The 16,046-nt window shown below is 34.3% G+C and overlaps 1 protein-coding gene across 1 annotated transcript in view; it reads right to left on the bottom strand.

Annotated features, from left to right (window-relative positions):
• FER (FER tyrosine kinase) overlaps positions 1-16,046 on the bottom strand; it is a 414,063-nt gene that overhangs the window by 91,936 nt on the left and 306,081 nt on the right. The window contains exon 16 of the mRNA XM_019653135.1: positions 3,020-3,143. Within this exon, the coding sequence (XP_019508680.1) occupies positions 3,020-3,143 (124 nt within the window). The remainder of the gene's footprint in view (positions 1-3,019; positions 3,144-16,046) is intronic.

Here is a 16,046-nt window from a genome sequence, read left to right as displayed (position 1 = left end):
CTAATCAGTGAACAGGATAAAATTTATAACTTCATATAAAATTTAAAGCATTTACAAAATTTTTGCTTTGATTTGTGGAACAGAATTTATAATTCAGGCATGCATGTATTTCAGTAAGAATGAGTTTTGGTGCATTTCTTCAATACTTGAAAAATGAAACTTTTAATCATTTTTTAGATTACTTTAATTGATTTGTGAAATAGCTCATTGGAAATTTTTCCAATGAGGAAAAATACTTTGCACTGTAATGAATACTATATACATATTTTGTATATTTCTTAGGAGAAAAAATACATGTTTTGAGTGTATCTTTTAACTACAAATCAATTAAAACTCCACTGCAATCACTGCTGCTACCACAGAAATAGTTCTATAAGGAACAAGTTTTATAGCACAATTCACTTCTATAAAAAATTAAACCCAAAGAATGAGTTATTTTCTCAATACAATGATATGTATTGGTGAGGTACTAAAATGAAAAGAAAAAAAAATGAATTCATCCAAAACAGCAGTTATATGTTTGAAGAGGAATGAAAGAAAGACCACTGGCTAGAGATAACATAATGTTCATTCAGTAATCATGATTAACAAGGGAAATAAGAATAGCAAATAGTTTGGAAGAAATCAATGGAAGTAATTATAGAAAAAAATTATATTGCTGCTATAATATCCCTAGTAAGAAAAATCATGTCAACAAAGTATTAATGGAAACAACAAAATAATGCCACAGGTGACAAAATTGGGGCTTGTGAGTTAATGCTCATCAGCACCCTGACAGACGTGACTAATCTATCCCTGGAATCTTTGTTACTGATCCTGGAATCCTGCTCAATACACAACACAGAGCCACAACCAGTCACTGAGAGTTCACATTGAAATCTGTTAGTCAAACATGCTCTCAGCCACACTGTTCAAGATATTCAATCAGGTACCTTCCCTGCAGGCATATGGTACAGGACTACGGACACCCTTCTAGGATACGTGGTCAAGCATAAGTTGACTTTCAAAAAATTTGTGAAAATTCTTAAAAAGCGAAACGAAAAAATAACATTACAGCAAATAATGTTATGATATGGTGAGTGGGATAAATTTTTAAAAGCTAACTTCTATTTCAATTCTGATGATATATACACTTAAAAATATATACAGTCATCCACCCATTTGCAAGAAAAGCAATCACTACAAAAGCAGCAAGAAATTGAAACAACAGTTCCCTCAACCACAATGCCACAGAAATGAAAGAATGTTACTGGTAACTGACAAATTAGTAAAACAGTGTCAATAATGTATATTTATTGTGATTTAAAGCCATAGATAGTCTGACGATTTGAAAAAAAAATCTGAGACAAAATGAATAACTATAGTAGAGGATCTGATACCCAAAGTAGCTTTAATAACTTGAGCAATCAAAATTATAGATTTCCTCTCAATACAGGGCAAAACCCTTTGTTACTTTTAACAAAAAGTGTTTTCATCTAATAAAATTATAAAAAAATGCAATTTTTGTCCAAAATCAAATGCTTTTTAAAGTCTTTCAAAATATCTATTATAATGTGAATTGACATCTATTCATAGGAAGTAAAACAGAAATACAATGACAGAGGTTAGTTTTAGGTGTCTTAATTTCCAGAAGAATAGTATCTCTGTTGAAATGTTTTAAAATACAAAGGGTGCCCAAAAAACGTATACACATTTTAAGAAAGAAAAAAAACTATTAAAATATGCTGATGGTAACCACTTTGAGCACCACTTGTAATTGCAGAAGTCAAATGCGACTTGTATTCATCTTTTGTTATTGGTATATATTGAGTATTACAATTTTAATATTTTTTTCCTTCCTTAAAATGTGTATACATTTTTTTGACACCCTCTGTATATGCAATCATTTAACTATATTTGGAATATAAACCATAATTTTAGTTTCACAATAAAACCAAACACTAAGCAAAATGTAGGGGAGAAATTAAGTTAAAAAAATCCATTAAGGGCTGGACGAGTGGCTCAGTTGGTTAAGAGCTCGCTCAAGAGTGTGAGCTCTGAGCAACAGCGGTTCGAGCCCCGGCCCGAGCTGAGCAGCCGCTGAGCTGCCAACAGGTGGCAGGATGGCTCAGCTAAAAAAAAAAAAAAATCTATTAAGATAAAAAAAGTGTGTATATCAGGTGAAAGTAACTTTGTTTTGCTGTAATTATACATATATAATAACATCACCAAAATGAAGTCAAAGGCTGCACAATGAAACACATCAGTGAAAAATATACCTTAGTAACTAAACGAGCTTAGATAAAGTCCAAGACAGTTCAATCTGATAATAAACCTTGCTCCATGTTTCAATAGTATTATGCACTATTTCTAATGAATAAAAATTGCATCAGTTGCCCACTTCATTTTGCTTATATAGTCTTAGCCATATTTAGAATCTGACATGAATTTTGCAAGAGATTTTAAGTTGTACTGACATTTAGCAGTAAAGAACATTTCCAGCTACAAGCAATTATAACCACAATCCATAAAGCATTGAGACCAGGTCACTGGTCTTAATTAGAGAAAGTTTTCTAAAATTTCCTTTGAAATAACTGGTATGCTAAATTTAACCCTTGGTCAAATTCACTGCCATGAATTGTTTACTATTATGCTTTTCCATGACTTTATAAGTAGTTTCTTAGGAAAATGAGTACAGTTAACATGTGACACAATCTTATTTGGCTATAAGGCTGGAGATGCTTATAAGATTAACTTGTGGCATATCTTACCACTATGCTATTCATGATTATAATAAAACAAATTTTAATTAGTAGGTAAGTCATTGCCTAATTAGGTGTCCTTACCTCAGGTAAGACAGGAAACAAGTGTAAACTATGTAAACAACTATCAAATAATGCTTTCACACACAATATGAAAGCCAAAAAGAAAATATATAAGTTTTGTGAAAGAAATTCATTGCTGTACTGTAGCAAATATATCATTTTCTAGCATTCTACTCATAAAACTGGAAAATGTTTTTTTAAAACGTTCTTCTTACCTGTGTATACAATTTTTGCTCTCAAGATACGACATACCAGAAGCAGCATCTAATGAAAATTTCACTAATTGTTTCAGTTTTATTTCATCCTTCTTCTTTCTCAGGAAGGAGAGAAAATCACCTCCTAGAAGAATTGAAAGATGAGCAATGAGACAAAATCATGACGAATGGCACATTTCTCACCTATTATAGATTACCTCTCAAAACAAAAAGCATTACACATCTGACCATGCTTTCCGCCCATTTTGTTTAAGATGAGTATAAAAGGAAGTATGAAAAGAGCACATCTTTTCAGAAAGCAGACACCATAAACTTTCCTAGATACAGTTTGAATACTTTAAGTGCTTCACATTGCATATTACCCAACACATGATTCAAATAAAGTCATCCTTTCTCCTCTGTCAAAATTGCTCACCAATTTGGCTAAAATTTCCTAAGAAAATTTATTGTCTCTAATACCAAATAAAAGATTGTAATTGTGAGTTAAACAAAAAAGTAAATCATATTGAATTAGTTATCAGATTCAGTGATTGCTGAAAACATAAAAGAGATTATTTATAACATCATCACTGACCGTAGAGCCAGAAAGAGGGGGGAAGAGAGCTATGATTTTGATAAGATTTACTTGCTGAGCCAGATCGAATTTTTGTACATCAAGTGGATTCCAGTGATTTCATCGAGAAACTCTAAACCAGCATGGTCCAAAAGAAATATAATGCAAGCTACACAGTAATTTTAAATGTACTGGTAGCCACATTTTAAAAAGTAACAACAGCAAAACAGTGAAATTGATTTCAATAATATATTTTTCTTTAGCCAATAGATAAAAAATATTCACCAACATGTATCATAAAAATTATCGTGGAGATATTTTACATCTCATTATCCCAAATCTTTAAAATATGATGTTTACTTTACATTTATAGGACATCTCTATCTGGATGCAAATTTTCACCTGAAATATTTGATCCATATTTAGATTTCATAAAATTTACAGTTAAAAAAGTAGGTTCATATACGTTATTCCAAACATGCTTAAAATTTTCTAATAATTGAATCATGCATCAATTTTTAAATCAATTAAAATTAAATGAAATTCAGAATTCAGTTTTTTAGAAGCACTAGCCACATTTCAAAAGCTCAAGGGCTCAGGAGTTACATATGGCCAGTGATTATCATGTTAAATAGCGCAGCCTTAAACTGTTCATTCATTCTGGGTCTTGTTTTTGTTTTTGTTTTTTTTAATTAAAGCTTATTGGGGAGACAATTGTTACTAAAGTTACATGATGCATTCATTCTTAACATAGCATTGAAGGGTATGGCTTATTTTTTGTTAGTGTACCGTGTACTGCATTAAAAAAAAGAAGCTGAAGTATATTGGAATGGTTGTTCTCTAAAAATAATCATTCGCACTTTCTCTTTTCTATTAAGCCTTCAGATTTTAAGTCAGATTTTTGCAAGAGAAATTAGCATTTTAATTGCCATTTCCTAATCTTTTTTATCCTCTTCATCAGGGATCTAGATTAAATGGAACAATTCTAGAGGTGAAGACTTCCTGGCTTTTTCTTTAATGAGAGTACCTAGAAAATAAGCACCCGCCAAATTCTCCTCATAATGTTCTCTTTTTCGAATGTCAAGTATTACAAAAATTTAGGTGGGCCATTTACAAAATCAATAAGCTATATTCTTAATAATAATTTTAAGTGTCAGTTTCCTTTTTTTTAGAATATCAAATGTATTAAATTACTAGAGAGATTATTGAAACAGTCTGTATCAAGCTAAACTTAATTTTCTGAACAAAACACATAAATGCAACAGTAAACAGCAAAATTAACCACTAATTTCTCAACTTGCATAGGTACCAAAAATGTCTGTTAAAATGGACGTGAAATCAATATTTAGTTCAAGTTATTACTTGGACCAACAGTCACATATATTAATTCTTTTTCTTAGATATATATGGGTCTATTTTAGAAAAATTGCACCCTTCTGGTCTTGAAACTGCATAGCATTTTGTTTAAGCTGTGGAATAACTTTCAAGTGAAAACATCTTTTCTGGAACTTGATTAAGGCAGTATATGACATAACCCTAGTGTTCTGTGGAATTCTAATATTATTTCTACCCCAAGTTAGCTCACATTCAGCACTTGTCCATCTGCCTCCTGCTCTTTTCAAAACTACTCCTTCATATGATCCTCCTCGCACCCCCCAGATCGCAAACCCTGTGAAGAGAACTATATCTCTGTTGTTCAATATTGTAACTTCAGCACCTACCATACAATGTCTAATGTAATAATACCTCAAACATTTCTTGAATGAATGTGTAAACAATGTGTATATATCCCCTTTGTCTTGCAGCTTATATGCTACCCATAGAGGACCATTTTTCATTAATTTTAACATTTCTTCACTAGCCCTTCTCCAGTGCTTAGAACTATGCTTTCTAAGTACTTGTTAAATGTTAAAATGTTTAGAAAAGGATGACATTACATTTCTCATCAATGGTGCCTGATGGATGCCATAAATTCTTTAAATTCCAACAATAAAACTTATAGCATATTTAAGACTCCGAGCTCATCTTGATAAACACTTCTGTAACACTACTGCCTTAGAAATTACATCATTTCAAGAAATGACTTGCAAAGAAGCCATCTTGGTAGATGACTGTAAAACAACAAAGTAGATATAGCTATTTCCAAATACTGTAACACAAAGGTACAGATGAAGGGGTGCCTGACTGCTTTTAGTTAACCCAACAATATTTCTGCCTCAGAGAAACTTCTAGTTTAGAATCATAAAATTATTAATTTCCAGTTTATACTTATTCAAGCCTCAGGCACAGTGATCTGAGAAAAGGAGCAGAGCTGCACCATTCCACAGCCCTACTCAGCTCCTTGGAGAACACTGGAGAAAGCAGCAAGGCCTACAGCAAAAATTAAATAATTATGGGGCCGGCCGAGTGGCGCGATGGTTAAGAACTGGCTTGGGACCCCAGAGGGCCCCGGTTCGGATCCCATATGTGAGGGCCAGTGACACTGCCCTCCACAGCTAAGATGCTGAACAACAGCTCAACCTGGAGCTAGGCTGCCGTGAGTCGTCAGTAGCGGTGGCGTAGGCTGCAGCCCCTGTGGCAGTGGGTTGCCATGGGCTACCATGTGTAGCCAGCAGCCAGCGTGACTGGCCAGCAGCCACTATGAGCAGCCGTCCAGAAGCCGGCGACTGATCTGCCTTGCCTGGGAAGAGCGCAATGATGGTGCCAACTTGGGCCAGTGAAGCAACGTCCCCCACAACTAGACCGAAGAACAACATGACAGCAACTTGTCTATTCCCCTTCCCTCAACTCCCCAATAAAAATATTGAAAAAAAAATTATGATTCTGTACTGAAAGCCTGAGCCCTGAGCAAGTGCAAACACTAAGGACCCTGAAGCAAGAAGTAAATTGCCCAGGGCAGAGAGTATGGAACTAAAGCTAGAATACCCAGAAAATAATTCAGACTGGGCTGGAAGTGTTCCCTTAGAAACAATACTTGATTGTTACTGTTAAGTGAAAGAGATTGGAGGCAGACCTCAGATCATGTAGTCCATGGTATTCACTGTGAGGTTACTTACTGTAGAGGACAGCGCCTGTTCCTTTGAACTCATTCGCTGGCCATTTTCATTAAGTGCCAAGTTAAAGAACCTCTCTTAGAATTTGTGATACACACAATAATCATATATGCAGTGCATGCACGCACACACACACATAGTGTGCATGTATTTACATGTATGTGCATGTGTGTGTATATGCATTTAGCACAGGGTACCCTACCTGATCACTGCAGTAAGGATCTTTTTTGTTCAAAATAGGCAAAACAAGATAATAAGTACGCTTTTGTAACTCTATCTTAACAAGGTTTACTTCTGCATAATTAGACTGCATATTAAAGCAAGAAGAGATGAGTGATTTTCTAGAATTCTTCACTAGTGATGAATTTTTAGGACAATACTTTTCAGGTTTTTTTATAGCCAACTTTGATTTACTAGGGAACACATGACATGCTGAAAAAAAGCATAAATACTGAAATCAGACTGACGGAAGTCTGATTCGCTATGTGGCCTCAGGTAAGTTGTTTCATTTTTCTAAACTTTAAAACAAGGATTAATTCCATTTACTTCTCAAGATAATTTTGAATACTAAATGTATCTAAAGCACTAAGTGTATGCCTAGCATATAATACAATAAACAATAGTACAACTTGTTATTGAAGTTATTTGTCATATAAAATCAGGAAGGAGTTGTAGTAGGGACTGGTTGTTTGTGACACATCTGTTGGCCTTCAGTCACCTGACCTTCCTTTAGGAGACTGACTGCCCGTTCCCCATTTTGGGAAGTATTAACTTCAACCCCAACAGTAAGGGTGGTCCTAGGCTGGCTTAAGTCAATCAGTGAAGTCCATTCCCCTGTGCCACTGGGGCCAGTAAGGTAATATAGGGAGATATTTCAGGGGTAAAGGAAACTTTGATTTTTGAGAGAAGTACTAAGAAGCATCCTCTACAGCTTCAGTGTGCAAGAATGTTGTATGTGCCATAAGGATTGGCAGCCTTCGAGTGAAGCTATCACCATGGAAAACAGAGAAGAATGAAGGAAAGAGAAGAGTTTGGGAACCTAACACTGCCTCAACAGCGACTTTCCTCTAGATTTTTCAATAAAGTGAATAAAATCTCTATAATTTATGTATATCTTCTGTACTAGCAACTCAAAGATAACTAATGGATAAAATAATACCTGTATCAGAAGATTGTTTAGAGAATTAAATAACATATATATTAGATGTCTGCAACAAGTAGGACATAATAAAAGGAACTGTTTTATTATTATTTTGCAGCCAACCTTTACTAACAGACTAGGAGGCTGTTCTTCTCAGTAGTTCTTAAAGATTTCTTACTCCAAGCTATGGAAATTTGGTCTTACCTATTGTTCAGTATTAATGGGACTCTGAGGAACTGACCACATTACACAAACTTGGAGAGATTATATAAACAAGAATACAAATTTATCAATTTGTCATTGGAGAAAAGGGATCATCAGGACTATACCACCAATGATTTCTTGTCACTGAATCATATCAAAATCTTAATATGTCCTCAAAGAGCTTCAAAGTTTATTAAATTAAGAGATACCAGTCCTTAGTGATATATAAAATATATAACTCATGATCTATTTAGGATATAAATTTGTTCCTGAGAAGTGTGGTTTAGTTGTGTTTATTTATACAGTTAAAGTAGGATAATAATCAAAGAGAATAATAAATTGTAGAGAGCTAGTTAAGGGGTTACACTTATGTCACTGTTCAGAGTTTATTTAAAAAAATAAACTTTTGCTTTTTAACCTGTAGTGATGAAAGTTGTGGCTATTACCCAACCAGTGAAAAATAAGGGGAAAAATCTATATGCTAAACATAAACAGTGAATGCTGATTCAACTTGTACTCCATGAAACACAGAATAGATTTTACATACTGGGAGACAAGCCAAAACAAGTTCTTGAAGAAGAAAGAAGCAATGCAAACACAGAAGCACAGGACACTGACTGCTACATCTGGGAAGTGTATACCTAGGAGAGATGGATTGGACAGAAAGAGATTAACCAAGGGACTGTTCTAGATGTCAATCAAGGTGATGAGCATTTATACTAAGAATTATCCAAAGAAAGACTAAAGATAATGGTACTGTAATAGCTATGTATGGTGTCAGATGGGTAGTAGACCTGTTGCGGTGATCCCTTTGTGAGGGGTGTAAATGTCTAATTATTATGTTGTTTTATACACCTGAAACTAATAAAAAAATACAGTCTTAGAGTTGGAAGATAGATTAAATATAATCTAATCTCTGTGACAAATTAACCATGACAGATGTCCTCCAACATCTTCTCGACTACTTTCAATGATGAGACACTTTCTTCCTCACAAGGTAACCCATTCTATCATTGGACATATTTGCTCCCCCCCCCTTACGTTAAGCCTAAAATGGCATAAAATAAATTGAAATCCTTCAATGAAGAAAAAAAAAAAGAAAGACTGAAGATTAGGTCTGAAAAGACTCAATAATAAGCTAGAAATGGATTAGTGTGTGCAGAAAGATGAGGAAGATGAAACACTGAAAAGGATTCCAAGAAGGTACTGGCTTTCCTGATCCATCTTCTTCTGTTTAAAGAAGTGCATACTGAACAGATTGTTACCTAAGCAGTGCAATTCAGCGAGGCCAAATGCAGAGCTGTGCGTGGTTTTCTCCATTTGTGTAATACATGACATTAGTCCTTTCAGACGAGGTTCCTTAATAGCCATGTTCTGCTAAGATTGCAGAATAGCGGGAACCTTTTGCATTTCTCCTTTACAGATGATCTTTGAGAACATAGCTCGATACAAATTACGGTAACAGCTCTATGAAATCAAAGAGAGCATTTCACAGCATTTTTAACTTGCTGCTTCAAGGGGCACCGGTTATAATCTTGTCAGACATTACATGAACTGCCACTACACATGCCAGAGTTAGCTTTCTCAAACCCTCAGATTGTCAATACCAAGAAGGTACTTTGGAAATGATGTTTTTTTCATATTGTACAGGAGGGAACTGAATTTACCTGATTTATTGTTAAGGTGGCGATTTTGGTGATATTATTGAAATACTAAGTTAAGTGTTTGTAAACTATGGCCTTCAGGCCAAAACCAGCACTGCCTGTTTTTTTGCAAATAAAGTTTTATTGGAAAACCACCATACTCATTCCTTTACACTTTGTCAAGGGAAGCTTTCATGTTGCAATGGCAGAGTTGTGATAGACTAAATGGCCTTCTAAGCCTAAAAATTTTACTACTTGGCCCTTTACAGAAAGTTTGCAAAACTCCCTTTTTAAGGTATTACTCAGAATTCCATATAACTGTGGTCTCTTTCATTTAAATAATTCTTATGATTGCTCTGTCTACTTTCAACCAAGATTTAACTTTTCACTGTGTTTTTTTGAACCAGGTCTCCATAGTGCTATTTTTTTAACGCTGAGAATGGAAGCTGAAAAGGCACATTCACCAATTAATTTTATGTCCTAAGACTGATATACATATTTGCACACAAAAACATACATACAGTGGGATAAATCCCCTACCACCATCCCATCCATCACCCACTGTCTGCCACCAAGGCAAAGGAGTTCCCCTGTCTGTCTCTCTGCCTCCCTGCTTTCATGCCAATCTAATCACTTTTACATGTTGTGGCTTCCTAGGCCCCTCAAAGCTGCCGTTGATTTAAAGTGTAAAGACAAGAATAGACAGGAAAATCAGGTGTATACGATGTTGTCGCTAAAGCTTGCCAGAGCACCCTTCAAATATTTAGATGCTACAATGGCATTTTTTTTAAATAAAAAAAACCAACAGTGGAATGTTTATTTCAAGGTCTCTGTCTGCTACAGGAAAACCTGCAGAGAAATAAAGAAGGCATCGACTAAAGTTTCCTTCGATAGATTTTTTTAAAAAAGAGATGTTGGGTAAAAAGACACATCCAAAAGTACATTTAAATTATTTTTTATATCAAAGCTTATTGGGATGACAATGGTTAGTAAAGTTATATAGGTTTAAATTTAATAAGAAAAAAATATTTATAAAAGCCAACGATATTTTTAGAAATTGAATTTAACTTAAGCTGGATATTTTAGAGACATTAAGGTCCCCAAATCAATGATATCAATGACTATGATAAGAACTATTACATAATTAGGAATGTATTTTTATATCTTTGTAGTTATACATTTTTGTTGGTCATAGTCAGAATTTATGCAAAGGTTTTGAACAGAAATACACTCACCAATTAAGAAACTTTCCATCAGATTATAAAAATATTGCTTTAAAATATACTTTTGAAGTACACATTGTAGCAAAGAGTTGGGAATGTCAGTATCCAGGAAAAAAAAAATCAAAATAAATAGGAGCCATTTTCACTTTTTAAAAAGTTGTGGTAAAAAACACCTCATAAATTTTTCCTCTTAATTTTAAATGTAGAGTATAATGTTGTTAACTGTTTGTACAACGTCTCTCTAGAACTTTTTTACCTTTCATGACTGAAACTCCATACCCATTGAACAATTCTGTCTTAAACAAGCACTACAGAAAAAGCCGATCCAAAGGGTCAATAAGCATATGAAAATGTGTTCAGCATAACTAGTCACAAAATAGCAAATTAAAAACACAATATCTTGATATTTCATACCTACCGGAATAACTATAGTTAAAAAAAACTGCCCATACCTCATGCTAGCAAGGATGTAGGGTAACTGAAGCTCTCATATACTGTTAGTAGGGGTGCAAGTTGGTGCAACCACCATGGACAGTATTTTGGCACGTTCTACTAAAGGTAAACATGTATATATACTGCAACCCTGCAGTTTAGCTCCAGGTAGATATACCCAATAGACATGTGCACCAAAATATATACATTCAAAATAACACTGTTCATGATGGCCCTAACAGGAAGCAACACCAGCGCCCACAAATTGTGGAATGGAAAAATAAATTGTGATATATTCATACAATAGAATAACATATAGCAATGAAAATGAAAATGAATGAGTTCCTGCAACTACAACGTGGATGAATCTCACAAGCATAATGCTGAACAACAACAACAAAGCCAGATCAAAAGGATACATAAGGGTGTGATTCCATTTATACAAAGTTCAAAGAAAGTACAAAACTAAGCTATTGATATTTTATAAGTGAGGAAAATGGTTACCAAGGGTGTGTATACTTTGTGACAATTTGAGCTCTGACTTATGGTTTGTGTACTCTTCTGTATGAGTTATATTTGTTTGGTCTAGGACTTTACCCTACTTACAAACTAATAAGTTATCCTGTTGTTTTTTTCATAGGTCAGAGACACAGGACTGTATTTATTCAAAGCACAGCAGGAGGGTGTTGTGAATAAGCCCGGATGGACTGATGCCTGCACACAGAGTGGGGAGCCGTACAGGGGAGGAATTTTGAGTTTGGGAAAGCTGCCATTTTATAGCAGGCAGTAAGTATGTCTGCTCTGTCTCAGCGGGAGATATTACCCTCATTTCTCAAAGCTGCTCACTACAAACACATCCCTGAGAAATGACCCAGGTAAAGATCAGTTTGGGCCTTGCATTCTTGGTATACCTCTTAAGACACGTCAGAATGCAAGCTATCAAATGCAGAGTATCTCTCAATATATTTTATTAAAATCTTTCTCGATTTTTATACTATAAAAAAAAGGAGATCAGAGGAATGCCATAAATATAATGCAACAAGATTTCAGCCAAACCATTTGACCCATCATTATAATCTTTGGTTAAAACAAAATGAGCCGGATAGAATTATAGTTAAGCGGATTTGTGGGCTGAACAAAGGCAGCCATGGAGTCTTAAGATTTGATAGAGATCTTTCAGAAAGTTATCTGGGGTGTGACTTAGAATTGCATGCTTGGCTCTCTCCTTCTCTATATTTTTATCAAGAATTTGGATGAAGACATAAAAGGCATACTACATATAGTACCAAAAACAAATAAATGAAACTGTTCTGGTATCCTAGAAGAAACAAAAACACATTTCAGTTGATATCAAAGCTGTTTTCAAACATGTTAAGAGTTTGTTTTTTTCTTTTTTTAAATAAAATTTGATTAAATCATTTCTGTATAGGAATCTAAAGAACAGAATAAATGAACAAACAAAATGGAAATAGACTCAGAGATACAACGGAAAAAAAACCCTGATGGTTGCTAGATGGGAGGGGGGTGGTGATGGGGGAGAAGGTGAGGGGATTAGAAAGTACAAATTAGTAACCACAAGATTGCCATGGGGATACGAAAGACAATTTAGGGAATATAATCAACAGTGTTGTAAAGAACAGGGTGTCAGATGGGCACTTGTTTTATTAGGGAGACCACTTCATGGACTGTGTAGATATCTGACCACTGTGCTGTACAGCTGAAGCTGAATAATATTGAATGTCAACTATAATTAAATATAAATATATATATGTATACACACGCACACACACACACACATTGGGGTGCCAAAAAAATGTATACAAATTTTAAGCGATGTTATCTATGTATTAATTTTTGAAGTTGAATTGAATTATATAGCTATGTTTAGTATGATATTCGCTCAAAAGATGGCAATCATTAAATGAATGCTAGCATTATTCATTGCATTATAATTTTAATAGTTTTTTCCCTTTCTTAAAATGTGTATACATTTTTTTGGCACCCTCTGTATCTATATATGGGGTGCCAAAATATGTATACAAGTGGACACTTTGGTCAACGTTGCTCAAGCAGTAGTTCACTGTAATCAGAAGTGTCTGGATGCTGATGATAACTTCTTATAATTGCAGATGTCAAATGTGACGTATTCATCTTTTGTTATCGGTATGTATTGAGTATTACAATTTTAATAGTTTTTTTCTGTCTTAAAATGCGTATACATTTTTTTTGGCACCCTCTGTATATAATTACGGGATGTGGAGTACAGCATAGGGAATAGTCAATGGAATTGTAACAGCTTCAGAGGAGTAAGTAGTAGATTGGGGGAGGGGGGTTATCACTTTGTGAGGGATGTAAATGTCTAATCAGTATGTTGTTTTGTACACCTGAAACTAATTTTAAAAAATCATTTCTGTATAACTTCATGATTTCAAGTTAGGTTTCTATTTTTAAGCGTGCTAGGATACCATGTTTAAATTACTCCTTCAAAAAGACTAAGAGTAATCCTCATGTATGGGTTCATGCTATCTTTACACCTTCAAATACTTGCTTTAGAAGAATTTAACCACTTTTTTGCTTAGAACAAAGCTATATTGCTGAGCATTTAGAATTAAAAAGTACAGAGTGGGTACTTGTGATGAGTCTGACATATTTACACAATGATGAATAGTCAATGATAAAAAGATGATTTTTCATATTGAATAAAATATTTTTAAATTTCCTAGATGGATGGCTTTTCTAGTTGATTAAATCCTTAATTTGATGTCTCTTAGGCAAACATATATAAGACTATTGTATTTTAATAAAGTACACCAAATATAATTATTTTGGCAATATCTTATTACAAGCAGTACTTAGTCCATAAACATTTGGAGTTTCAAAGAGAATCAGGGAAAAAAATTCCCTTTCCCTGAGAAGGAAAACGCTTGGTAGACGAGTTTAATATTAAAAGTGTCTTGCATGTGTTTAATAGTTTACATGTACTGTTATAGTCATTATCTCACTGAACCCTCTTAACAATACTGTAAGTATTAACTGACTTGCCCAAGAATAAGTTAGGGGCAGTGCCAAGTCTCAAATCCATGTATTTTCTCTAGAGGTCAGAATGTAGTTTCATTCTTGCTTTTACTAATGTAGCTGTAGCTGATATTAAGAACAATGCATACAAGGCAGAAAAGATAGCTGATATTAAGGATGGTGCACAAAAAGCAGACAAGTTTAAGAAAGGTGAAGAGGGCTGGCTTGTCGCATCCTCGGACTCATTACTGGGCACACTAGAAATAAATAACTGGAGTCTGAAGACCTGAGATTGTGCAGTGGCTCTGGCCATGTGGCCTTGGGCAAAACAGTAACTTCTCTGGGCCTCAGCCTCATCAGATATAACCTTGGCCTATAATCACCACATCACAGGGCTGCAGTGAAGATTCGTGGAGCTTGGCACAGAGCTCCACACACAGAAAGCTAAAAACTCAAGAAATATTCACTCTTATTGTTGCTTTGCTACTAACATTGTTATACTGAACTTCCCCCAGACTTTTAGAACTATGTTGCTGCAGAATTATAAAAAAGCACACATATCCACTAACAGACAGAAGGCAGCCATTCGGAATGACCACTAAAATCACCACACAAACCTGATGTTCTGAGACTAAGAGAGAATAATAACATGATACAACATATTTCAATTAGAGCACACTACTAAATTTTTCTTTTAGTCTAATGTAGACATATTGCTAATGTTGCGTCTATCATAATAGATTCTGCCACTACTCTATTACGTGTGAATGCCTCGTGTCTGAAATTGTATTGATATCTTGTTGCCTGGTCAGCTCTCCGCCCCTTTACTTGGCTATCTTGCTCCTCATATACAATTTGGCTTATGTGCTGATATAAATTCTATAAAAAAGAGTCACAAAGAAAAATAACTTTATACATAATTAACACAAAAACTTAGGTGGTGCTATAAAGGTTCCAAATTAAAAAATTAATCTTTGGAAAGTGATTTTCTAATAAAAACTGAAAGCTTTTAATGTTAAACAGTGTGTGTCCCTCTGAAACAGCTTCCAAATTGTTTTTCCATGATTCTTTTCCGAAAATACATTATAAAAATAATAAATGCTAATATATTTTATTATGCTTATAAATATATGTACCACTCAAAGGTGGAGAATTCTGGGTAGAAGGAAAGCAATATTTAATAATAATGTATATTTATGGCAAGATCTATGATTAGTTTCCAACCATGATTAGGTTAGATGTATTTTTAGGTGGTGAACAGGTACATGTTAAAACTGCTTAGCAAATGCCAATTCTAAGATCTCTTTATCTAGAAAGTAATATTCGATAGTTATGTACTTTTATGCTTTTGGTATTGATTTGCAGATCACTTTTAAAGCCAGGTGTAAGATAATGTACTATGCTTTTATAAAAATAGAAAAGCAACTAGCAATGATGTTATTGGGATAGCTATATTTTCTTCCATTAAACTTTTTCTGTCTTATCTAATCAGAATTTTTGAAAGTATCCTTTGCTTTAAGAAAGACCAAGGAAGAAGTAATGAGAGATGATGAGAGACAGAGTTAATGATTTGGGAGGGAGAGTGTACAGAGGAAACAGAACAAAATTAGAAAATAATTATATATGCAGAACTTTCAAGCTCAAAAACTGATTTTAGTCTAATTAGCAATACCAGGTTGAGATAAAAATTCAATTTGATATAACATATATCATTATATATGTACAATACTAAGAACAAGACATCAATTCATTAGTCTTGCCTC

This window comes from Hipposideros armiger, unplaced genomic scaffold, assembly GCF_001890085.2.
Source record: "Hipposideros armiger isolate ML-2016 unplaced genomic scaffold, ASM189008v1 scaffold_196, whole genome shotgun sequence".
Lineage (NCBI taxonomy): Eukaryota > Metazoa > Chordata > Mammalia > Chiroptera > Hipposideridae > Hipposideros > Hipposideros armiger.
This window is presented reverse-complemented; position numbering and strand designations above follow the sequence as displayed.